The sequence below is a fragment of the Podarcis raffonei genome, chromosome 4 (genome assembly GCF_027172205.1).
Source record: "Podarcis raffonei isolate rPodRaf1 chromosome 4, rPodRaf1.pri, whole genome shotgun sequence".
Lineage (NCBI taxonomy): Eukaryota > Metazoa > Chordata > Lepidosauria > Squamata > Lacertidae > Podarcis > Podarcis raffonei.
Genome location: NC_070605.1, coordinates 76,942,659 through 76,967,676, shown reverse-complemented (window position 1 = coordinate 76,967,676; position 25,018 = coordinate 76,942,659). Strand labels below are relative to the sequence as shown.

The window sequence follows — 25,018 nt, the reverse complement described above, 5'->3', positions numbered from 1 at the left end:
ATCCGTTAAGCTGGAATTAGGATGAGTTCAGAGGGTGTGTTTTTTAATCAAATTCCAAAGCCAATCACACCATTGCCCAAACGGCACTTATGCTCCATGAAGAAGAAGAAGAATCACTCTTTTCTTCTAGTAAAGTGGCTTTTTCGCCCACAAAAATCACCTTTGGGTTCTGCTGTCCATTTGTTAGAAGACGCTGATGGTATCGATGCCCTGTTCCCTTCGTCCTCTGACTCAAGTTCCTGAATAATATCGGTTTCAAGCACTGCAGTAAGCTGAGGTTTCGACCCTAACAGTGGCCTTTGTATTCTGGCTCTTTCAACCCATTCATTTGTTCTTCTTCTCTGACCTTTAAAACCTGCTGGCTCGACTCTTGAATGCAGCTGCTTCATCTGAAGTGATTCCCGCTGTTGCCACTTTCTTCGCTGCGACCCTGGCCGAGGTTCTGAATTGAACCTGATGAACACAGACTCGGAGTCGCTGCTACACTCCCCTGGATTCAGAAACAAGTGAATAATATCAGCGGGGTTCAGCCCCTACATTTCCGCCTCCTTCTGCACCTCCTTCTCCTTCCAGACACAAAGAGATTGTTGATAAATGGACATAACACAGCGTAATATGGAAACTTGTTCTCTCTGAGGGCATTTGCTCAACGTGCTGTGCTTGCACCACAATCCTATACATGCTTAACTAGGACTCAGCTAGATTGGCAAAGAAAAAGCGATTTGTATACGTTGTATATGCGATATAACATTCTGCCACCAGAAGGCGCTGTGGTGTCCCGTTTTTCTCTACCTGTTTTCCCTGTTTATATTTACAATGCGTTTAACTGAAACACTTCTTTGATGTGTCTAGATCCAGCCCTAGAAGCAGTGCTGTTTTGTGGTGGTTCTCACCAGTACATAATCTCTTGTTCTTTTTTGCTGCTCCTGGCAGCAATTTTGTGCTGACACCCACAGCACTTCTATCATGATACAAGTACAGTGGTACCTCGGGTTACATACGCTTCAGGTTACATACGCTTCAGGTTACAGACTCCACTAACCCAGAGATAGTACCTCGGGTTAAGAACTTTGCTTCAGGATGAGAACAGAAATTGTGCTCCGACGGCGCAGCAGCAGCGGGAGGTCCCATTAACTAAAGTGGTGCTTCAGGTTAAGAACAATTTCAGGTTAAATATGGACCTCTGGAACAAATTAAGTACTTAACCCGAGGTACCACTGTACCTGCACCTCAATTTTTTTACTCCCCCTCAAAAGAGCACCGCCCAGGAGTACATTTCATTGAACCTAATGGGACTTAAGCCAACATGCAAAGGACTGAATTGTTAGAGATGTACATCTTCTGCGAATCTGGGTTGGTCAAGGTCAATATTTGGAGAATTAAGGCCATTTCATAGATTATGCAAAGGCAAGGCCTGGGTTTTAGACCTGCAAGGATTTAGCCCTCATGACTAGGGGAAAGCATATTCACTGTACAAAAATCAGAACTGTTTCTACACTACTTGATCTCTTCTTCACCTGATTTTTCTAATCCCATCCCCATTCCTATGAGCAGTGCTTTTTTTCTTAAAAAATGTTTAGGGGTACTCTCATTTTGACTCAACAAAATCACCATTTTATAGTTCAAATTGGAGAAAATAAATACAGTAAATGGGCAAAAGTACAAAGATTCACAAAATGTTCAGGGTATGTGTACCCTTGCATTCCCCCAGAAAAAAGCACTGCCTATGAGCATATACTTTATGAGAAATGTCAGCCCAACTTATCTGCCATGCTCCCCTTCCTGCCCTTGCCTTCACTTATCCTTCTCTCCTCCAAATTATCTCAAAGACACCCACCTCAGCATTTTTCTTTTAGTTCACCAGATCTTCAACCCCCTTTCCTGTGGCTACACAGCTCAGATGGCTCCACTGCCACCTATATTATTTTATATTGCAATTTCTGCTCACTATTTTTGGCACAGCTAAATGATGCAAGACCAGAAAATCCAAGTTAGGCAAGTCTCTAATTATCCTGTATTGAAAAACAGGATGGGTTTCGGGGCACCAGGGTTTAAAAGCCCCAAGACCAAAGAATTTTAGCTTCAGGGGCCTTTGATAAGCCTTAGGTTGCAGAGGGCAAGTCTTTCATCAGCATCATATGATCATAATGCAGTCCCATAAAGAAGCACAGACCCTTTGGCACACATTGGGTGCTCTAGGGCTTAAAAGCATTTGTGGCTACTTATACTTATACCTCTCTTTTTCCAAATCATGCTTTGAACTATTATAAAAAAATGAGTTCATTGGGGGAGCATATTAGATACAATCTTATAGATGGTGTCACAACCTACTCTAAAGTCGGTGACACCACCAGCACTGCAACCATACATACCGTATGTTACTAAAAAAAAAGTTGGTTCCTTAAGATGTGTCTGTGTGGGTTCTTGTCTGAAAAGGCTGAAGACTGTTTCAGACATAGCACAAGACCCAGGATGTGCATATAGCTTAAATAGTTTCTTAGATCCTACAGGAGCGTCTCTACCCCCATCGTTCAGCCCGGACACTGAGGTCCAGCTCTGAGGGCCTTCTGGCAGTTCCTTCACTGTGAGAAGTGAAGTTACAGGGAAGCAGGCAGAGGGTTTTCTCAGTAGTGGCACCTGCCCTGTGGAATGGCCTCCCATCAGATGTAAAGGAAATAAACAACAGTGTGACTTTTAGAAGACATCAGAAGGCAGCCCTGTTTAGGGAAGTTTATAATGACTGATTTTTAATATTTTGTTGGAAGCCACCCAGAATGACTGGGGAAACCCAGTCAGATGGGTGAGGTATAAATAAATTCATTATTATTATTATTATTATTATTATTATTATTATTATTATTATTATTACAAAATATTAATTGCAATACCCCACATACTCTCAACCACTAGCACACTTTTCTTTTGAGATGCATCGTTATTCTCGGGAATGAAAAGTCTTGTTTTTGCACAAGGCACATTAATGGATGATGATCCCAGGCCATAGTTATGAATTAGGGATCTGTAGCTGTGCACCACAAAATAAGCACTGAGCCACCACAAATGAAACATTCACACCACTGGGGGAATGTCCCCTAAGACATGCCTTAGCCTTGAGCCTGGCCCGCTGCTGTTTTGTTTTTGTTTGTTTGTTTTGCACTAGACACTGTCAAACGCACTGCCCAATGACAGTAATGGCCACAGTTGCCATAAATGAATAAGGAGTCTACAGTTGCTCACCCCAAAACAAGCACTGGACCACCCCAAATGACATCTACAACACCAGGGGAACACCTGCTACAAAATTGAGCCCAGCCCAGCCCAACTGCTTCCTTTTTGCACAAGGCGCTGTTGGTTTCTGCATTTTTCTCACCTCACCAGCAGCATTGCTATCTCCAATCTTGTTTGGTCAAAGGACTAAGTCAAAAAATAATCAGTCCTGTTTCCTATTCTTTGTGATATCTTTACAGTAATGTCATCGCAAAGGATGAGTGTGTCTCTCCAAGGGAAAACAAATATTCTGGTGGACACCATTTCATCCATCCTTTGTCCCAACTTCCACTTAGCGGGAATGTGTGTTTTATAGCTATTTGCCAATTCATAAATAGTGTGAATTGGCAGCAATTTGGCATTTTTCCTGTGTTATTTTGATCAAAGAAAATTACCTGTTAGATCATCATCATCTCTTCTGGTTGCTTGGGCGTTACCAAAGGGTAAAGATAAGTAGCGCATACTTCTGCTGGCAGCCTATGGACAAATAAGTGTGAGACAAGGTGATTCAAATGTGCAGTGTGTCGTGTGTTATACCTTCAACAGATTTGAATTCTGGTGACTCTGGAAAAAAAGTATGTCAGTGAGAATTGATGGTTACATTTGAAATGAGTGATTAATGTATTGCTCTATTGTAAATGAAAAAAATCTTCAAAAAGCAGCTTAAACAAACCTGAAACACCTAGAGCATCAGTTCAAAGCACACTTTACAAGGCAGCAGATAACAGAGGGAACTCATGCTAAACCTTGCAAGGTAGTTCTTTATGCTATCAAATTTATTTATGTCGTTTTTATCTATAGAAGTATTTATATACTGCCCACGCACATAAAATATCAAGGTGGTGCAAAACATAGAATCACATATTTTAGAATAATGCTTCCTGTGGGAAGTAGCTTTTCAGAGGTTGGAATATAGCTGTGGTGTTGATGAAATCAGGGCAAATAATTAGTGGGACCTCCGAGAAGAGAAGACAGGAATGAGAAGTAACTTGTCTGTAGAAGATGAAAGGATTGAGAAGTGGAAATTCTATAAATTGCATCTTCATGAAGAGAGGCTGGGGTACAGAAGAAGCTTCCTAAAGAATGGCAAATGATTGTACCTTGTTGCAGTTCACAACCAGTGAACACTGAATAACCTAAACATTTCCAAAAAGGCCTCTACAATATCTTACCTTGGTCATGCCAACTTTACAGGCAAGAATGGTTTTTCCTCTAAATAAATTCCAATTGACTACACAGATACAGCATTTATGTTTCAAAACTGGACTTTGTTTCAGAATCAGAGGCAGATTTCCCATAATATTTTCGATACTGCAAATTTGATGGTCCCAATATTGCCACTATTAAACTTGTGGGGGGTGGGGAGGTTTTAACTTTTCTGTCACTCCAATTCACCTTGTGCTGCTCAGTTAAATGAAGAAGAGCTGGGAGTGGTGAAATGGCTGGAGGGCAGAAAACCACTTTATCTGGAGGGCCCCCCTCCTTTTTCTGCTGCTTAGCTGATCAGTGAGAAGCCATACTGTGGGCCATATGAGAATAGGCTGTGGGAAGAAGCCCAGGGAGCAGAGATTACACTCTTATGAACAAAAAAGGGCTGTGTGTGTTTCTTAGAAACTATGCATAGTGTCCTGAGAACATGCCTACTGTATTGCCTGGAGTATGTACAGATTGCAGTCAAGATATGCACATTGCCCTAGGCCCTTTGGGGAATTATACATAATGGTCGGAGGATGTACAAGATAAAGTGGAGATACGCACATTCCCCAAGGCCTGTTTGGGATTATGCCTAATAACTGGAGGACGCATAAAATTCAATTGATACATGGACATTCCCCAAGGCCTGCTGGAGATTATGCATCTTGACCAAGAAATGAGCATAATTCCCTCTTTGTGGAAAGCTTATGTGCATGAGGCCAGGTGAATGTGCACAATGAGAAGGTCCCAGTGGCACAATGGATCAGTGCGTCTTGCTGTTAATCAGAAGGTTGGTAGTTTGAGCCAACCCAGGGCTTGTTTTAACAAACCAGCATCAGAATAAACCACAGTTTTCCTGGCTCAAACATAACAGGAAACTGCAGCTTTTATTTTAAAGTGAGAGTGGATGTTTCAATCCCTTACAGCATGCATTAGGAGGGAGGGAAGGAGGGGTCTACAAGCCTAAGGCTCACTCAGACTGATGCTCATTTTGTTTGTTATGCTTGAAAAATCTGGCCAGCATTACTGTGGGCAAAATAAGCACATATATATGTCACATGTAATTTATACCGCAGGTCTAGTCTACTAACCCCACTGTAAAACTGGGCTGAGTAAAGTACTCACATGCCAAAATATTTGGAACCTGTAATTAAAGCAGATACTTGCACCACAGGGCCTAGGGCTTGCCGATCAGAGGGTTGGTGGTTCGAATCCCCGTGATGGGGTGAGCTCCCGTTGCTCGGTTCCTGCTCCTGCCAACCTAGCAGTTCGAAAGCATGTCAAAGTGCAAGTAGATAAATAGGTACCACTCCGGCGGGAAGGTAAACGGCGTTTCCGTGCACTGCTCTGGTTTGCCAGAAGTGGCTTAGTCATGCTGGACACATGTACGCCGGCTCCCTCGGCCAATAAAGCAAGATGAGCGCTGCAACCCCAGAGTCGTCCGCGATTGGACCTAACAGTCAGGGGTCCCTATACTTTTTTACTTGCAAATAAAGGAAGCAAATTGGACCATCCTAAATCAGATACAGCAGATAGATTTTTGGCAATAACCAATGCCTCCAGCTTGGGGAAACAAATGTCAAGGAGGACTATCTACTGGGACCTGCTCACATCTCTATTTAAACAACAAAACTTGGCATCTACCTTTTTTACTGCTTTACTTTCCTGAGCAGCTGTGTTTCTAGCTTTCACACTCTTTTCTTATGGCTGTCTAACCCGCATGGAGACTGTGGCACACGGCCATTGCTGTTTGTTGTGTACACGCCTTTGTAAAACAATAGATACTCTTAGGGAGGAAGAGAGTGCCTGGGCTGCAGCTATTTGCAAACCTCAATTCCACACCAATACCACCTCTTGTGTAAGACGTACCTGCCCTCCCCAAGGAAGGCTGTATCCTTTCCTCACGGTTTGCTTCAGGCTCTGCTGGCGACGAATGAGGATTTCTTTGGCTTGTTCCTCATTTGCGTCTGCGGCAAGGCTGTATCTGTTGTATGACAGCGTCTGAAAACAAGCAAATCACAACTCGATATTCTTTCTGTGTGATTTTCTAGAGAGAGCAGGTGACTTTTGGGTTTTGACCCAAGTCAACGCACTTCGTCCTGCCCTCATTTCCACCAACATGGATCGAACAATGTACATTTTTTGAAGGAGCGTCTCCACCCCCGTCGTTCACCCCGGACGCTGAGGTCCAACACCGAGGGCCTTCTGGCGGTTCCCTCATTGTGAGAAGCAAAGCTACAGGGAACCAGGCAGAGGGCCTTCTCGGTAGTGGCGCCCAACCTGTGGAACGCCCTCCCATCAGAAGACATTCAGAAGACATCTTAAGGCAGCCCTGTTCAGGGAAGTTTTTAATGTGTGACATTTTAGTGTATTTTTGGTCTTTGTTGGAAGCCACCCAGAGTGACTGGGGAAACCCAGCCAGATGGGTGGGGTACAAATAATTTACTATTACTATTATTATTACAGTCTGTATGCCATGGGTAGGAACAATGTTTTAGCCTGAAGACCATTTTGCTTGTGGACAAATGTTTGGGGCCTACATGGCCGTGGTGGGTGAGGACAGAGAACAACAAGTGAACAGAATGACAAATGTGACTCTGACTTTTTTTTACAGTGCATTCCAGCTATGCAGAAGTGAGAGCTACATGCAATCTCTCCATACTCAAGGACACAAACCAGTCAAAAGTACTTGAGGGGGGAACAGAGGAGGGCCAGTGAAGGGTTGTGGTCTGGGGGAAGGCCATCATTGGAGAAGAGTCTTGCGGGCTGGGCAGAAAGGCCATAGTTTGGGTTCCATCCAACTCTATGATTCTATGATTCGGTCCCTAGGCCTGAGATTTCCCACTCCTGCCACAGGGGCTACAGTTATGTAACAACAGTATTAAGCAACGCTAGATTTAATAAAGCAACAATGGAATCTTGTGGTGCTATATTTACGGTGGCATATACTTTCGTGAATTATTGCCCACTAATCCGTGAAAGCTTATGACATTAAAATACAAAACTGTTTGTCTTCAAGGTGTCACAAGATTCCTTGCTGTTTTGCCGCAACAGACTACTGCAACTATCCCTCTGGAAATTGTTTTGCAAAGATAGTCTTTAGTCCATGGAAGCTTTTGCTATAATAAATTTGCTAGTCTACAGAGTGCCACAAGAGCCTTTGCTGGCTTGTGCTGCGACAGATTAAGACGATTACCCCCTTGTTTAGAAACAACCAGAGAGACACTTTTACTATTTGCGTTGTTAAAGCAAGGGATGTCTGCCCCCTGGTGCCAGTCTCGGGAGTCTCCTGCTATCTGGCAGCGTAGATGGCAATCAAAAGCGAATATTCGCAAAGGAAAAGATGGGGGTTTCTTTTCTTTTGTGTTTTGGGGAAACAGCCCAGTGAGAGCAGATATCGAGTTTGCAGGAAACACCATCACCTTAGCGAAACACAAACACACAAAACAAGTACATAGGAACCTAAGAAGATGGGTGCAGGATCAGGCCAAAGGCCCAAATAGCATTCCTGTTCTCATAGCGGCCAACCAGATGCCTATGGAAAGCCAAAAATTAAAACCTGAGTGCAACCGTTTCCCCTCCACTTGTGATTTCCAGCAACGTGGCTATCATAGATACTAAGCCACTGTATCTAACCTTCTGTGAATTTGTCTAATCCCCTTTTAAAGCCATCCACATTGGAGACCATCACTGCATCCTGAAGTAGAGAATTCCACTGTTTAACTATGTATTAACTGCGGGTTTGAATCTATATTTTCCATAATGTTGTCCCGTGGCTCAGCTGCAACCAGTAATGCTAACATTTCTGCTCTCGCTGACCGTTGCTAAGGCTTCAGAGACTGTGCAAACATGATCTTTTGTTCTATAGATATGAAGCACGCTACCAGAAAGGGAAACGGACCCTTTGCCTCACTTGATACAGATTGTGAGCCAGTATATTCTGTATGGAATCCACCTCGGCAGGCGAAAGTCTCTGCATCCTTCGATTTCTAAACCTCCTGCAGAGAAGGAAAGCAAACATTAGAATGACTAAGTCAAAGGGCCAACGGTTACTCCTGCATAGTGGTTGTATGTACACACTAATATTGGCATGTATTAGTTAAGCTCGGGCTGTTTTGCCAAGAAGGGATAGCAGCGGATCACTCATAAATCAAAGAAGCAAGCCATCTCTTTGTAGTGTGAATGTGTGCATGAATGAGTAAGCTTACATTCACGTTATTTTATTGCCGTTGGCGTTTCAATCCGCAAGTCCAAAAGGAAAGCAAATTAAAACAATTGTAAAAAAAAAGAAGTTAAGAAATCCACATAAAATCTCTAGTCTTTGACCTACATAGAAAGTGTCGCTTTGTTGAAAACTGACGGAAGTTGAGTAATGAAGGACTAAAGTTAGTTGAACTTATTCAATTGAAAAAAATCTTCAAAACTATAAAACAGAATACAGTGGTACCTTGGGTTACAAACACTTCAGGTTACAAACTCTGCTAACCCGGAAGTAGTACCTCGGGTTGCAAACTTTGCCCCAGGATGAGAATGGAAATCACGTGGCGTCAGCAGGAGGCCCCATTACGAAAGTGCGCCTCAGGTTAAGAATGGTTTCGGGTTAAGAACGGATCTCCAGAACGAATTAAGTTCGTAACCCGAGGTACCACTGTACTAGAATTCCAACTACCCCATAGCTGTGTGGCCCTGCCTGTTAGGAGCTGATCCAAATAAAAGCACCTTCCAGTTCTTTTAGGAATTCAGATTCAGATCCTAGGGTGTCTCCAGGAAAAGGGTGCTTCTCCCATTCTGGGAGCTACCAAGGATCTTATCACAAGGACATTTACAGTTTGTCTGTAAGCCACTGGGCGGTAGCTGAGGAGTAAAACATAAACTTTGCAAGCAGAAAGTCCCCGGTTTAACCCCTGACACCACTAGCTAAGTATAGAATCAAAGAACTGTAGACTTGGAAGGGACCCAACGGTCATCTAGTCCAACCCCCCGCAATGCAGGAATCTCAGCTAAAGCATCCATGACAGGTGGCCATCCCTGGCCTGAAACCCTGGTGATCTGCTGCCGGTCCAGGTAGGTCATGTTTAGCTTGATGGACCAGCAGGTCTGACTCAGTATTAAGCAACCTCCTGTATATTCCTTTCTTTAAAATCATGATGGGGGTAGTCTCTACAGATCTCTTCTCATGTCGCTTCAACTGTCTGGAAGCTGCAGTAACCGTCTGCATACTGGAGATCACATGTCATTGCAGCAACCATCTCTGCATGCCAACCCCATTTTTCTGTTTGTTTTTTTCTGGCTCATGCCATTGCTACATGCACACATTCCAACCAGCATTCCAAGGCTGGGGGCAAGGAAGGAAAGGAGGTTGTTGCTGCTGCTGCTGCTGCTGCTCTTGGAAATTGCTTCACCCTGAACCTAGTACAGTGGTACCTTGGTTCTCAAACGCCTTGGTACTCAAACAACTTGGAACCCAAACACTGCAAACCCGGAAGTAAGTGTTCCGGTTTGCAAACTTTTTTCAGAAGCCGAATGTTTGAATGCTACGCTTCTGATTTGAGTGCCACACTTCCGTTTTGAGTGTCTATTTTGTGCTTCTGTTTTTGCAGCTCTCTCTTTTTGTTTTGGTGACTGTGTGGAACCCAGTTCAGCAACTGATTGATTGATTGTGTGACTGCAGTACAGTGGAACCTCAGGTTGCGGACGTAATCCATGATGGAGGCACATCCGCAACCCGCAGCATTCGTAACCCGCAGCATTCGTAACCTGCAGCGCCGCGTCTGCACATGCGCGTGATGCAATTTGGTGCTTCTGCGCATGCACGAGCAGCGAAACCAGGAAGTAACCCTTTCTGGTACTTCGAAGTTTCCCACTGTCCGCAACCTGAAAACGCATAACCCAAAGCGTTTGTAACTCGAGGTACCACGGCACATTATTTATTGCTTTCATTTTATGGATCAATGGTCTCGTTAGATAGTAAAATTCATGTTAAATTGCTGTTTTAGGGGTTGTTTTTAAAAGTCTGGAACGGATTAATCCATTTTGTATTACTTTCTATGGGAAAGCGTGCCTTGGTTTTGGAACACTTTGGTTTTGGAACGGACTTCCAGAACGGATTAAGTTTGAGAACCAAGGTACCACTGTAATGGCTTATTCCTTAATGCTGGTTTAAGTTCCCTTGCCATTCCGACCACCCTATCCCATTTTTTCTCCAAAATGAGGTAACAACGCCTTTGAGTCATGTGGCCAGTGTCTTATGTGAGAGCAGTTGGATGAAAGCAAATCACTGCAAGTCTCAAAACACATTGCGATATTGACTTTATGTTAATATCTTTTGTCTCTTTCCTTTATAGCCCACCTTTCTCCCCCGTTGGCTTAGTTTGAGTCTTGTGCACTTTCAAGTCTTATGATACTTGCACAGATGTGCCAAGTTCACCAAGTCAACAAATCTTGGAAAACTCTCCAAATGTAACTGGAGCTGAATCACGACAGCTATCACTTGCAGAGACAGGTACCCAGTTCCTACAGATGCACCAACATGCAAAAACAGCTCTACTCTAGGGGACAGTTCACATATCATGACATCTCTGTACAGCAAGAGCAGTTCTAACTGTCCTTGAGCTCAAATTCCTTCATAATGTACACTGTAAAATCAGAGATCACAGATACATTCAGTGTTTTTGTGTTGTGATCACTGCTGCACAGCACAATAGCCTCTTCTTTTCTTTTTTGTGCTGGCACCCACATCACTATTATCAAGATATGAGTTTCGACGCTTCATTTTTACAACAACCACAAAGTACTGGATACACCCAATAGCAATTATTGTCACTGACACTTTTTCTAACTGCCACAATCTTGGGAAATGCTGTAGGATACGGTCAGGATTGTCTAGTTAACTATATCGCTGCAGATCTTCTTCCAGGCTTAGTCCAGAGTTAGGACTACTTGTGCATAGAAGAAATAATTGTGTGTAAATGGTTAGCTAATCTAGTTCTCTAGATGTTTCAATTATAATAACCTTAGTTTCAGGTGAACAATGAGCAACTCCACAAACATTATGAAAGCAATTGGTCATCCATCTAGAACTCAAATATAAAAATGGAAAACTCTTTTCATGAAGTTAGCTATTAACCAAACAACTTGATAATGGTAAGCATATCTGCTTCAGGGAGAAGCAGGAAACTTTCTGCTTAATAAACCCACTTCCTTTTACATTTGCGCTTCAGTGCTGTACAACTTATGATACAAATCTGTTTTTAGGTAAAGCAAAGGAGACCTGTTAACCACTCAATAAAATGTTTATTTTATTGAGAGCCTTTGCTTGTTTATTACATTTTGTATTTAAATAGTAAGGTTAGTGCAGGTATTATAGTTGCACGGAGAAAAATGGCTTCAGAGGTAACATCCTTGATTTCTTTAAAAGCAGACTGTAACTTTCTCCTAATGTTCTACTCTTACTGTGATTGTACTCCAGCATCTGGTAAGTCAGGCTTCATCCACCTGGTTCCTTCCAGGTGTTTTGGACTACAACTCCCATCAGCTCCAGTCGAAATGGGGCTCATGGGAATTGTAGTCCAAAACATCAGGTTTCATTATTTGTATTTATTCCTTAACACAGGATAGTAATATAAACAGGAAGCCACCATACATCAAGGGGTGACTGGACAAAATCAAATCTGGCTCCTACATAATCTCAGTTGCGTTTTATATGTATCACAGAATCACAAAGTAATGAGTTTGGATCCAAAGAAAATAAGTTGCCCTCAGGTCTCATTGAAATCAGCAGTGCTTAAGTTAGTCGTCTCAGGCTTTTCACATTAATTTTAGTGGGGCTTTAGTGTGACTAACTTACTCTCAATCCTTATTTTCAAGTACTTGTCCATATCCCACTGATCAGTGGCAGAGCTTCATGCTCCAGCCCCGGGGGGGGGGGTGGAGAGCAGGCAGGGGTGGGGCTGGTGCGCGTCCCAGGGGTGTGTTGCATTGCCTGCAGGGGCGTGGTGTGCATCCTGGGGGCGTGGTGTGGCGTGCCACCCACAGGGGCGTGGTACACTGCCTGCAGGGGCATGGTGCCAGGCATGGGGGGCAGCCGTGATGGCACCCCACCAGGATCGCGCTGCCGGGGGCGGTGTGCTCCCCCCACACTCCTCTTCCTCTGCCAGTGCCACTTATCTGAGCTGAAAGAAGATACTCACAAAGATGATGATTTGGAAGAAGGTGGCTTCACCTCTCCACGCTCTACCATCTCAATGACTTGTTTTATTTCCAGTTTCTTGTACAGGGAGACAATGCTGGATTTAGGTTGGTGCTTGTGTAACAAAATCTTCTTGAGGACTCTGTTGTCAAATTTCTTAAATCTGGTAAGAGCAACAACAACAACAACAGCAAAACATTATTTCGATCATCACTCAAGAATTAAATAATGGACAAGCCTAAGGCATCTTCTTGAGCTTCTTAAGGACCAGACATCAAACAGCAAAGAGGTGTAGTTCAACAAAGACACTGTGTTGAACTGATAAGACAAGGACAAGTTACAGTAATGGGGGAGAGAGGGTGAAAGCATTCATGGCTGCAAAGGGAAAGGGATTTGCTTTGTAGAGAGTGTTCTAATAAGGCATAAGAGGAATAGCTCTGCTTAAAGTCATAATGTGCCACAGCAAAATTCTAAATGATCTGTTCATTTGAGTCTGTTGTGTCCATCAGCATTTCAAAAGGTACCAATAAAAAGTTTATGTAAATAATGGACAATTTGGAGAAAGAACAACCCAATAGTGGTAAATACAGGCTGCCTTAGCTCCAATCAGCATTGCTTACCCTTTTCTTTTAGCAGGGAACAGAGAGACTGAGGTTGCAATGCTATGCACACTTAATCTGTTAGCGCCACTGCTACCATTTGCTATCTTGGCAAATACACCACTAAACCATAAGCAAATGGTCAAGATGTGATGTACTGAAGGTGCTCTGGAAAAAGCCTATAAATGATGGATGGGATTTGCAAGGGACACACTCACATACATTGTGCGCCTGTGCCACACACACTTTTCTTAACATTTCCGAATTCACCATGCTACCACTGATGTATGTGGTATTTTTATCCCCAGTCCCCATTTCCTCTTTTAAACAAAAAACGCTCAGATGAACACATGCAAGCCAGAAGCAGGGGACCCAGTTGTGCACTAGTTGTGTGAATAGGGATATACACAGCACCTCAGTACAGTGGTATCTCTGGTTCCAAATGAGGCCCATTCGCAACATGAAAAGAGCGCAACCCGCAGCGGTGCATCTGCACACGTTGCGATTCGCTGCTTCTGCGCATGCACACAATGTCATTTTGTGCTTCTGTGCATGCGCGAGCGGCGAAACCCAGAAGTAACGCTTTCCGGTACTTCCAGGTCGCTGCGGGACGTAACCTGAAAGAACGTAATATGAAGCAGACGTAATGTGAGGTATGACTGTAATAAATTCAATGAGAAGTAAGTAAAACACCTGGCTCTCAGACTTATAGTGCGAAGCCAAAGAGAACACAAAGAAGTGGAAGTCAACAACCGTAGAGTATTTTCAGTCTGGTCCATTTTACTATATTAGAGTAACACTTTCAGTTATTTTCTTTTACCTGACCGTGGCAGACACAATCTTACTTGTCTCTCAGTTGATAATGACTCCATTGTCCGCATATATCTTCAATTCCCGCCTTTAAATGGTCCATCAGCTGCAGACATACAGGAAGTTGGAGAAAGGTGTGAATAACGTTTTAAAGCCATTGCTGCTGTAACAATGTTCACATGCAAAGAAGATGACAACACAATTTTGAACAGTCATAATCTAGAATACAAAAAAACTGAGCTAGACCATTGCCTCATCTAAGCTCCGTACTGTCCACACTGACTGGAAGTGGCTCTCCTGGGTTTCAGTCAGGGAACATCTTGGCCCTTCCTTGAGAGGTCAAGGATTTAACCTAGGGCATTGTGCATTCAAAACAGGTGCTTACCACTGAGCTATGGCACAGAACTAACACAGCACCACCACCATTAAGAACTACCAGAAAGTTCTTCTGCCCAAAGGCAGGATTCTTCAAGCATCAAGTTATGCCATCCTGACAGAAGATGTCAGAAGACTGATTCTAATTGTCCCAGGTGGAGATAAAAATAATTCCACTTCCTATATCTGACCAATGTCATAGCTAGGTATATGTATTGGCATAGGAGTAGGGATGGGTGAATGTGTCAATTTCAGTTTCTCTCAGTTTCCTAGTTTTCCAGTCTTAACTCCAGCTCTCCACATTTCGACATCTGTTTACAAGTGTTTTCTTTAAGAAGTCATTGTGAAAATTCACCACCATTTGAGTGCTAATTTCTCCTACCATATGTATTTTGTTTGAGAATTTGATTACTATACACATTTTTACAAAGCAATTTGCCCAGCTATAAAGCATCTTTGCTTTTTTAATTTATTTTCACCACTACGTGCATTTTAGTGCATGTTGACCCTAAAATATTCATTCTTGTTCACATTGCTTGGCTGGAGAACTGCATTCCAAAATTGGGAGAAGTGGAAATTTCAGAAGGTGGCTATGTTTCGGTTCATAGCTGGTTTCAAAAACTGAAAAATAGGTAGATTTGCCTATTAATGTGAACTGAATAGAATTGAAGCCCCATCCCTAACATGGGGCTCAATGGAGCTTAATCCCATGCATAGGACTGCAGCTTTAACACAAACCACAGCCCTACTTGAAAATTGGGGTTGAACCCATGACCTTCTGCATGCTTCACACCTGAGCTATGACTCTTCCCCAGTTTATTAAGGTCCAACACATTTTAAGGTGGAAGGCTTATAACAGTAGCAGAGCACATGCTTAGACAGCATGCAGGCTCCCAGGTTTGAATCCTGAGGTGATAGTCAACTAAGTTTCAATCAGAGTAGACCCATTGGAATCAAGCAACACGACTAAGTAAGGTCAATTAAATTCAGCGGGTTTACTCTGAGTAATACCACCCCAGAATCTCCCATTTTAAAAGGATCAATTGGAAGGAGGCAATGTGAAATATCTCTGCCTAGGACTCTGGAAACATACTCCCAGACAGAATAGACCATGGACAAATAGTTCTCCGACATTCAATTAAAATTATAAATTTTAAGATAAATTTAAAACTTCATCTTACTCGTATGTGAATTTCCTCATTGACAGACTCTTTTTTATTGGTCTTCTTAACGTCCAGGTACTTGACAAGTGGTCTAATGGTGATTCCCTTCATTTGGAACAAAGAAAGCGAGTTAACTTTTGATACAATATTCATTTCCCCATGAAATTGTGAAGCATGCTTAATCCTCATTGAACTGAGACTGCCACATTGGACAGCACCTCTCTTCCCATCTGGACTATCATGTGAAGGAAGAGTGAAATCGTCTCTTCTCTCACCAGAGGCAGGGGGATGAGGAAGTGAGGGTCTCAACACCTCCTTAGAGACAGCCCTGTCAGCACTAATACCATGATATGGCAGATATCTTCTTACCTGGATGAAGACAGTAAAATATGTAACCACAATAGTAGATGTTATAAACATCTTCTTTCTAGGAAAGAGAGATGCAGAGAGCAAGAATGCCAGGGAGAAACTGCTGGCCCCTCGCAAGCCACTGTAGATGATAATGAGTTGATCTTTAAGAGTGAATCTGTGAGTCCGGAACTTGTTGATGATGCAGAACAAGAAAAGCACACCTAAGGAACGAAGAAAAAAATCAAAACTAACTAAGAGAAGTAACAGAATGGAAACTTCCACCAAACCAGGATGCAAACTTGTGCTTTCATACAGGCCACCCCCAAATCAAGTGTGTTCTACTGCATTGTAGCAGCTGAAATGTAGGAAGTCCATGTTCAAAACATCTCTATAATATTGTCAATAACAGCCTCCACCAATGTAGAGTGCTCCAGATGTTGATGGACTACAACTCCCACCAGCCCTTGCTAGCACAGCCCAGGGTCTTGAATGATGTAATCCAACAACATCTGGGAGCCACCACACTGGGGAAGACTGATACATAAACTTGCGCCCGATTAAATCCACACACATCGCATACTCTGAGAATTGTAGTCCTGTGAGATAGCTAGGGATCTTGAAGAACACTGGGCACCATGATTGGAGGTTGAGGATACATCAGTATTCAATGCATACACAACCAGCCCCTGCAATCTACATTACACAAAATGGGGCAATCCTTGTACAGGCATTTACATGTGTAGACTGGCATGTAGTTCTCCTCCTATATTAAGAGATTGGCCATTTCATTTATAAACAGTGGAAAATAAATCTCTAAAAGTATTAACAAGAGATCGTCACTTCAACAACCCTGATATTGAGATAATATAAAATTGTATTAAGCATGGAGAAGAAAGAAATGGGGGGGGGGGAGTTATGAAAAAGTAGTTACCAAAAATGGAAAAATATGACAGTCTTCCTGCACATTTTTAGAACAATGGGGAGATGTTGACGCACACTGTCCTCCTTGGGAAATGAGGCCATATGGTCTTCTATCCTGACCTCTATGTGTTTGTTTGGAGATCAGAAGAGAGGAGGGGTGTCTTGCTGTACAATTGCAAATCCTTCTGCTTCAGGGTTCCCTAGATATCCTTCCAACTGTATACTCACAGGCTCTGTTCCGAATTTCCAAATAAATGTGTGGAGGGGAGGAGCAGGGATGGCACATGCAATCTCACTCCTTCCATCCTTAACACGTTCAAATAAAAGATGAAAAGGCCTGTTATGATCAACAGATGATCACCATGATCACCATTTAATCTTGTGAGGGAGAAACACTGCTAGAATTTGACATGTTTTAATGCTAATTAAGGTTGGATATAAAGGTAGGATATAAACAAGCAAATATGATCCTACCCAGCCTCCCTGGAAGTGCTTTTAAAAAATGTCAAAATTGCTAATATTTTTTAAAATTTATCAGTAAGTGGCTTATATGCAAATGGTTGTCTGAATGACGATGAAAAGTAATTATACTTGTGGTATAATTTCCTTCAACAATATATCCAGGGTTGCTGTTCTATAGGTAATTCTTTCTCTCAGCAAAGTTCAGTTTTGTATGAAGTGACCTGACCCGTCAAACACAACACACCTGCGGAACAGTCTTTGCTAAACTGGTTATACCAGTCAGCTCTGAACTTCCTAGCCTTTCTCTGCACTGAACGATGCTTTCAGTGACGCAAGGCCTTTCATCCACCTGGTTTAGTTCGATTATTAAAGCATTTGTTTCTTACTTAGTGCCCGCCAAACCACACAGAAGACCAGCGTGAAGCAAACAAAAGCCCAGTTCCACTCGTGGTTCCGCCTGACCGTAGACACTCCCATGAACACAAAGATCAGGGTCTCGCTAACGCTGCTCAGCATTTTCATGAAGTATTTTATCGTCGTGTAGGAATTCTGGGAAACGTTGGCCTCCACGTATTTCTTCATGGTCACTGCGCATGCCGTTATCCTGTTGGCTCACAAAGGGAAGGAAGCATGAGCCGTTGGAAACAGCAAAGGAAAGAAGGAAGGAAGGAAGGAAGGAAGGAAGGAAGGAAGGAAGGAAGGAAAGAAAGAAAGAAAGAAAGAAAGAAAGAAAGAAAGAAAGAAAGAAAGAAAGACATCTTTCCCACTGAAGGGATGATTAATCCCACAATCACCTCGAGACGTCTTTTGTGGTCATTTGGCTCAGTATTGCTTATCCGTCATGGATGAGGAGCTCATTTCCTCCCAGATACAGGGGGACTTCGACTCTCATCAGCCCTGACCATTGGCCATGCTGGCTGAGGCTGGTGAGGGCAGGGATCCAGCAACATCTGGAGGGAACCCCCAGGCTCTACACTACCTGGAAGTGGCTTTTACAGCCCTGCTTCAGCTATTTACAGCTTATAGCACCTGAAAGGAAGGCATGGCACATCAAGATGGACAGACCTGTCAGTTCCAGTTCTCAAACATTTTCCTATTTCCGACCTTAAAGTCACTTCTCGAAACTTCTGCAACAATTTCTCACAAGAATTTGTCAGCATTTTAGTATGACACCCTCTTCCATCACTTTCTTCATGAAGTCCCAAGAAATATTGTCAAATGCTTTCTCTGCATCTATAAACATCAGCACTACTTTCTTCTCATTTCTCACTTCTAGGTATTCTATAATATTTAATACATTTCTAATGTTATTTTTAATTTGTCTACCAGGAAGGAATCCAGATTGATCATGATGGATAAAATCTTTTTTTTTAATTTCAATTTGTTTGCCAAAACAAATGATATAGACCTATAATTCTTCACCAATGATACATCTGCATCTTGTTTTGGTATCAAAGTTATGTAGGCCTCTTTCCATGTTTCTTGGACTTTACCTGTTTTTAAAACTTCATCCATCATTTCCCTCAAAGGGTTCACAAGCTGGTCACTCAGTTTTTTATAGTATTTGGCTGTTATTCCATCTGGCCCTGGAGACTTCCCTGCCTTTGCTTTTTTTATTGCTTCTATAATTTCTTGGGACAATATTTCTACATTTAAAATCCTCCTTTGTTCCTCTGTTATCTTTGGGAGATTGCTATGTTAAACATAGTGTTCTATTAGCATCTTCTTCTAGATATGGAATGATATACACTGAATTGAAAAAAAATGCTGAAAATAACATTTTTTAAAGAACCAGAAGCCTTCCTGTTAGGTATTTTAGGTCAAGATCTGCCGAAAGAGAAGAGGACATTATTTATGTATGCTACTACGGCGGCAAGAATTTTGGTAGCACAAAACTGGAAGACTGGAGAAATTCCAACAAAAGAACAATGGCAAGAGAAATTGATGAACTACGCAGAAATGGCAAAATTGTCAGATAGACTACGAGAAAAGGACAAGAGTGACTTTGAAAAAGAGTGGGAACCTTTTATATTCTATTTGCAGAAACAAAAAAAAGAACATTGACTTGATGGCAGGATTTAAATAAACATACACACTTTTTTATACATAGGACATTTAGAATAAAGAAGAAACGATATGGTGGATTGGTTGAAAAAGCAGTATATGATAAGGGGGTAACAAACCAGAAATGGGAGCTGGGGGAAGCCCGGGAGGAAAGGGGATGAAGATTTGTAACATGTATGTTATTGATATGAGATGTTTGTTAAAATACAAAAGGAAGTTAATAAAAATATATTTTTTTAAAAAAACAATAAAATGCAAATCAGGCATTTGCACATTAAAATGTGAACAAAATTGAAGAGTTTTCTGCAACCCTAATGGCAGGTTGGTTAAAAACCTGAACTATTCGTTGCAGGTCCATCTTTGAATGTGCAATTCTATCCTCTCTTTAGTGTTCCACGGCATTTCAAAAAATTGTTTACAGTAACTTGGGTTCATGGAGTGCCAAATTAAATCCACATTGGCAATAAAAATCAACCCATTTTGAAAATATGCCCCAGAAGTGTACTAGCCTTAACATCTACAGCACTTAGCAAACATATAAAGCAGTATGATGTGCTGAGCTCATTGCTCTTAAATACAAGCAAAAAATTATAGCAGAACTGCTGTTTATATTGCTTATTGCATACTTCCTTAAGCACCCCAGTTATTTGAACACGGTTTCTTATCACTTGAGTCAATTAAAGGTAATGTACCCCTGCCCGTACGGGCCAGTCTTGACAGACTCTAGGGTTGTGCACCCATCTCACTCAAGAGGCCAGGGGCCAGCGCTGTCCGGAGACACTCCCGGGTCACGTGGCCAGCGTGACATCGCTGCTCTGGCGAGCCAGAGCCACACACGGAAACGCCGTTTACCTTCCCGCCAGTAAGCGGTCCCTATTTATCTACTTGCACCCGGGAGTGCTTTCAAACTGCTAGGTTGGCAGGCGCTGGGATCGAGCAACGGGAGCGCAGCCCGCCGCGGGGATTCGAACCGCCGACCTTTCGATCGGCAAGCCCTAGGCGCTGAGGCTTTTACCCACAGCGCCACCCGCGTCCAATTAGCCAAGGGTATAAAAGATGGGAGATGGGAATCATTTTGAGCCAATGGTGGCTGGTGTGAAAATAAACAGAACTTGCTACCGTACTTACGCCAAGATGCCTGAGATGTACAGTGTTTCTGCAGCTAAGTATGACAGATAGCTGAACATGAAGACCAGGAGAGGTTCGATGGCAGAAATGTTCTGCGTGAAGCGAGTCATGAAGGCTGCCACAAACCCAAAGGCAACGCCGAAGAGCAGCCCGCCGAGACTCACGACAAAAAAGCGAGCAAATCCAGCCAGGATGTCCACAGGTTCGATCTCTTCATATTTATGCATGCGGGTAAAGTCAATGAGGATGTTGTATAAGACCTGAGTGGGGAAACAAAGCAAAACAAAACAGGTTCATATGGTTATTCAAAGATGAATATTACCACCATCACCTGTACACACCACACATTCAAACCCACTTAAAGCAAACTCCTCCTCACCCCCCAAGAATCCTGGAACTGTTGTTTACACCCACACGGAACCCCAATTCCCAGCACCTTAAACAAGCTACAGTTCCCAGGATTCTTGGGGTGTGTGTGCATTAAGTGCATGGTGTGGACAGGCCTAGGCAGCCTCATTCACAGTGACTTTGGGACAAACCACACAGGCACTGGCCATCACACAATGTGGCCAGGCAAACTCATACCCTCAAGGACTGCCTCTTTGCATATGAACCTACCCAGGCCCTGAGATCATCTTCTGAGGCCCTCCTTCATGTGCCCCCTCCTTGAGAGGTTCAGAGGGTGACAACACAAGAACGGGCCTTCTCTGCAGTGGCCCCCATCTATGGAATGCTCTCCCCAAGGAAGTTCCCCTGGCACCTTCATTATACAGTGGTACCTCGGGTTACATACACTTCAAGTTACATATGCTTCAGGTTACAGACTCCGCTAACCCAGAAATAGTGCTTCAGGTTAAGAACTTTGCTTCAGGATGAGAACAGAAATCGTGTTGCGGTGGCGCAGCGGCAGCAGGAGGCCCCATTAGCTAAAGCGGTGCTTCAGGTTAAGAACAGTTTCAAGTTAAGAACGGACCTCCAGAACGAATTAAGTACTTAACCCGAGGTACCACTGTACACCTTTAGGCACCAGGCAAAAACATTCCTTTTTAACCAGGCCTTTGGTTGACCTGATGGACCTCCTATACCTTTTTAAAATGTGGCTCTTTGGGGGGGGGGTTATTGGGTTATTGTTCTTATTTTGATTTTATGTGTTGTGATCTTTTCTGTGAAACGCCCTGAGACCTCTGGGTATAGGGCGGTATATAAATTAAATAAATGAATGAATGAATAAAATACCCTCCAAGTGTCCCGATTTTCCAGGGACAGTCCCGGAATTATGAAAGCTATCTCAGCTTCTGATTTGATCCCCGAATGTCCCTATTTCCCCTGCCAGTGCCACCACCACCAACCTCAGGGCGGAGGGTGAGCCGACACTTGTCCTGAGAGGCTGCAGCTTAGGCCAGGAGGAAGCATCTTGTTGTCTCTCCAGGACCGCCACTGCCAGCCTCCTCCCTTGGGCAGCTTGTAGCAGCTGCTAGAGAGTGGGTGAAGAGCTCGGCCCCCATGATTTGGCACCCTGTCAGGGAACTGCCATCGGCGCAGAGGCGAGAGATAGAGGGGGAATTGTGTTACAGGGAGCCTCTGAAAATCTTGCCAAGCAGTTCCTCTTCTGCCGAAGAGGAAAGCCTCCAGTGAAGAAGAGGTGCAAGGAGCAGAGGATGCTAGAAAGATCCTTAACACTGCGCTTGAGCAAGCCGGAGAGGAGGGAGGCACGCCCTTGCTGTCGCCCATCATGCGCAGTAGTTTGAGGTGCAGGGAGGGGCAGAAAAGGCTGGGGTGACGAAACTTTTATGTTGGGGGAGGTACAAGAACAGACCACTCCCGGATTCTGCTAGCAATTGAGCCAAACATGAACTTATGACACTCTTCACTTGTACCAAAATAAAATCTGTAAAAAACAGGTCGGAGTCCTGCCTGGTTACTCTCGAGCAACCACAACAGCATCTGACACACCCCTTCTTCCCTGACCGCCTTAGAGGAACAGCAGGATAAAATCATTAAAATAAAATTACGTAGCCCCCCGCCCCCAAAATTTCCCATTTCTACAAGTGTTGCAATGTACTTACCACAGTGATCCCATCGTTCAGCAAAGACTCTCCGAAGATCATCATGTAAAGCTGCTCGTTTACAGACATCTCCTCAAACACGGCCAAGACAGCCGTAGGATCCACAGCCGAGATTATGCTGCCAAACAGCAGACTGTCAAGTAGGTTGACATCCTCGAGGCCGAAGGCTGCGATCCGGCAGATCCCATAAAGCGAGACTCCAATGCCGAAGGCGTTGATGAGAGACCCCATGGAAGACCACCAGAGAATGGACCCAAAGTTTTCGAAAAAGGGACGAGTCGGCATAAAATAGCCTCCCTCCAGGATAATGGGCGGGAGCAGATACAGGAAGTAAATGCTTGTGGTCATGACTGGGGGGGATTTATGATCAGTGGCAAAAATAATCCCACCAACCAAGACGCCCATGGCAATGTGCAGGCAGCTTTCTGGCATAAAGTGCGGCAGTTTATGGTAGAGATGGAATCCTTGAATAAGAATAAAACAACAACAACAGGGAAATAATTACAGCAGTGTTGTTGTTTTTTAAAAAATCATTTTTTATAAAAAAATTATTAATTTTCCAAATACCAAAAAATTCAGAAAATAGAAGAGTAAAAAAATAAAAATACAGAAATATCAAAAAAAATCACAGATCAAACCAAACATTTCCCCCTTTCCCACCCACCACCTTGACTTACACTTATAACAAATTTTAAACTAAAATATGACTTCCTTCCATCAGTGCTTAAATAAAATAAAAAATATTTACAAAACAAAGCACAACAATAAAGATAAGAGTGTGAAAAAGAAATCCTACAGTGCTAGCTGTCCCTCATCTCATATATTGGCTAAGTGCAAAGCCTTCACCACTTCTGAGCAACCAAAATGTGTTACAATGCTGAGAGTTGTTTCAACGGAGTCAAGTCAAATTTAAGCACTCGCTGAACTCGCTCATTGGTATCTGTGGAATTTAGAAGTGCTTTTTTTATTTGTTCAAAATATTTCTAAAGCCTGCTTCGTTGAAACTGATCCCAGGCTGGGGTATAAGCACAACAGATTCATCCACTTAAAACAACAAATGTATCAGTTCCTACCACCATCACACATCACCAGGAATAAACACACTGTGGGTGTCAGTGACAAAAACCATCTCACTGAGGATGCTACCGAATCTCTGTTTATGGTAGCAACAGTGCTCCTCATGCATGAAGCCTTTCCACAGCATCCACACAAGGTTGTTCACATCAAAATGCAAGCCTGCATCCTGCTCCCACTTAACTCATGCTTTCTGAAGAGAAATCCAATGAGTTTAAATCAAAAAAACCTGTTGCCATCAACTCATTTGTTCCATCTAAATGTTGCATTTGCAATGATAAGCTCCTGTCTGGAAGCACCTCAGTTGTTGGCTTGATGACGAATTTCATGTGTGATTATGATGGTAATTTTATTGGTGGATTGCTTTTCTATTTGTAGAAAATATAGTAAAGGAGCTCCCCAGAGGCTTATATTGTGAGTTGGATGCTCTGCATTAACACACCTTTTTTTTTTTTGCAGTGCCCACATGACAAGTTTAAAAACAAAAGCAAAACCTGTTGCCAGAGACTCATTTGCTATAAACGAATCACCACTTACAAAATTAATCTCCCATCTGGAATTCCCAATGGAATTTTCACTCACCTATTTTTGCAAGGGAAGCCAAGAGTATCCAAAGGGTGACCTCATAGGGTATTTGGACGTATTCATAATCCACAGTGAAAACATGCAACCTCTCGTCTCGCCCCGATTCTGTAGCATCAAATGGGTCATGCAACGAGCTCGTATTCCTGTGAGGCAATTTCAAATACAACGTGGCAACAGAACTCTCCGGGGCTGAGAGAAATACCAGCCAGCTCAGGCACACAAATCTCTGAATCCCCATGGCGAGGAGCAAGCCTCTGTCTCCTGTTTGGAAAACTGTGTGGCAACTATATTGCACATTTATTAAATGCCCATTTTAGTCCTGGGTGCTTCAGTCGGCTCCAGCAATATGCCTATGTCGTGTCTGGATGCTTTAGTAGTCCAGAATTAACAATCTTCTTCAGAGGTTGATTGGAAAGTAAGGTTCACCTGTAAAGCCCAGGACTTTTCAAACTTCTGCAACCCGCTGCTGGCAACTGTAGTCTCTCACTCCATTTGCGAGGAAAGTCAGCTGAGAAGGTGTGATGGACTCACTCAGACCCTGGGAACCAGAAGACACAAGACTGCTCCACAGGTTGCCCTCCTCCTCCTCCTCTACTTACCTGAGCTGAAACATTTATGACCTTGTAGAAAACGGGTTCTCATATGTAACTGTGTCAACTACTATGCTAGAGACATCTAGTGGTTACTAGCCAGAACTGAAGCCAGCCTTTGATACCAGGTGCCCAACCCTGTAACACTTAGCAAGGTGAGATTATGACTGTCTGTGATGAG

General features: G+C 43.1%; 1 protein-coding gene across 1 annotated transcript; it reads right to left on the bottom strand.

Annotated features, from left to right (window-relative positions):
• On the bottom strand, positions 1–24,550 carry SLC9A4 (solute carrier family 9 member A4). Its single transcript, XM_053384233.1, has 12 exons — positions 24,245–24,550; positions 22,589–23,052; positions 20,523–20,782; positions 17,717–17,934; positions 15,966–16,168; positions 15,615–15,701; positions 14,094–14,164; positions 12,651–12,812; positions 8,363–8,459; positions 6,331–6,462; positions 3,663–3,744; positions 1–490 (listed from the first exon to the last, which is right to left on the bottom strand). The coding sequence occupies exons 1-12, from the start codon at positions 24,483–24,485 to the stop codon at positions 114–116; spliced, it is 2,394 nt and encodes a 797-aa protein (XP_053240208.1). The 5' UTR covers positions 24,486–24,550; the 3' UTR covers positions 1–113.
• Between the last annotated feature and the right edge of the window lie 468 nt (positions 24,551–25,018).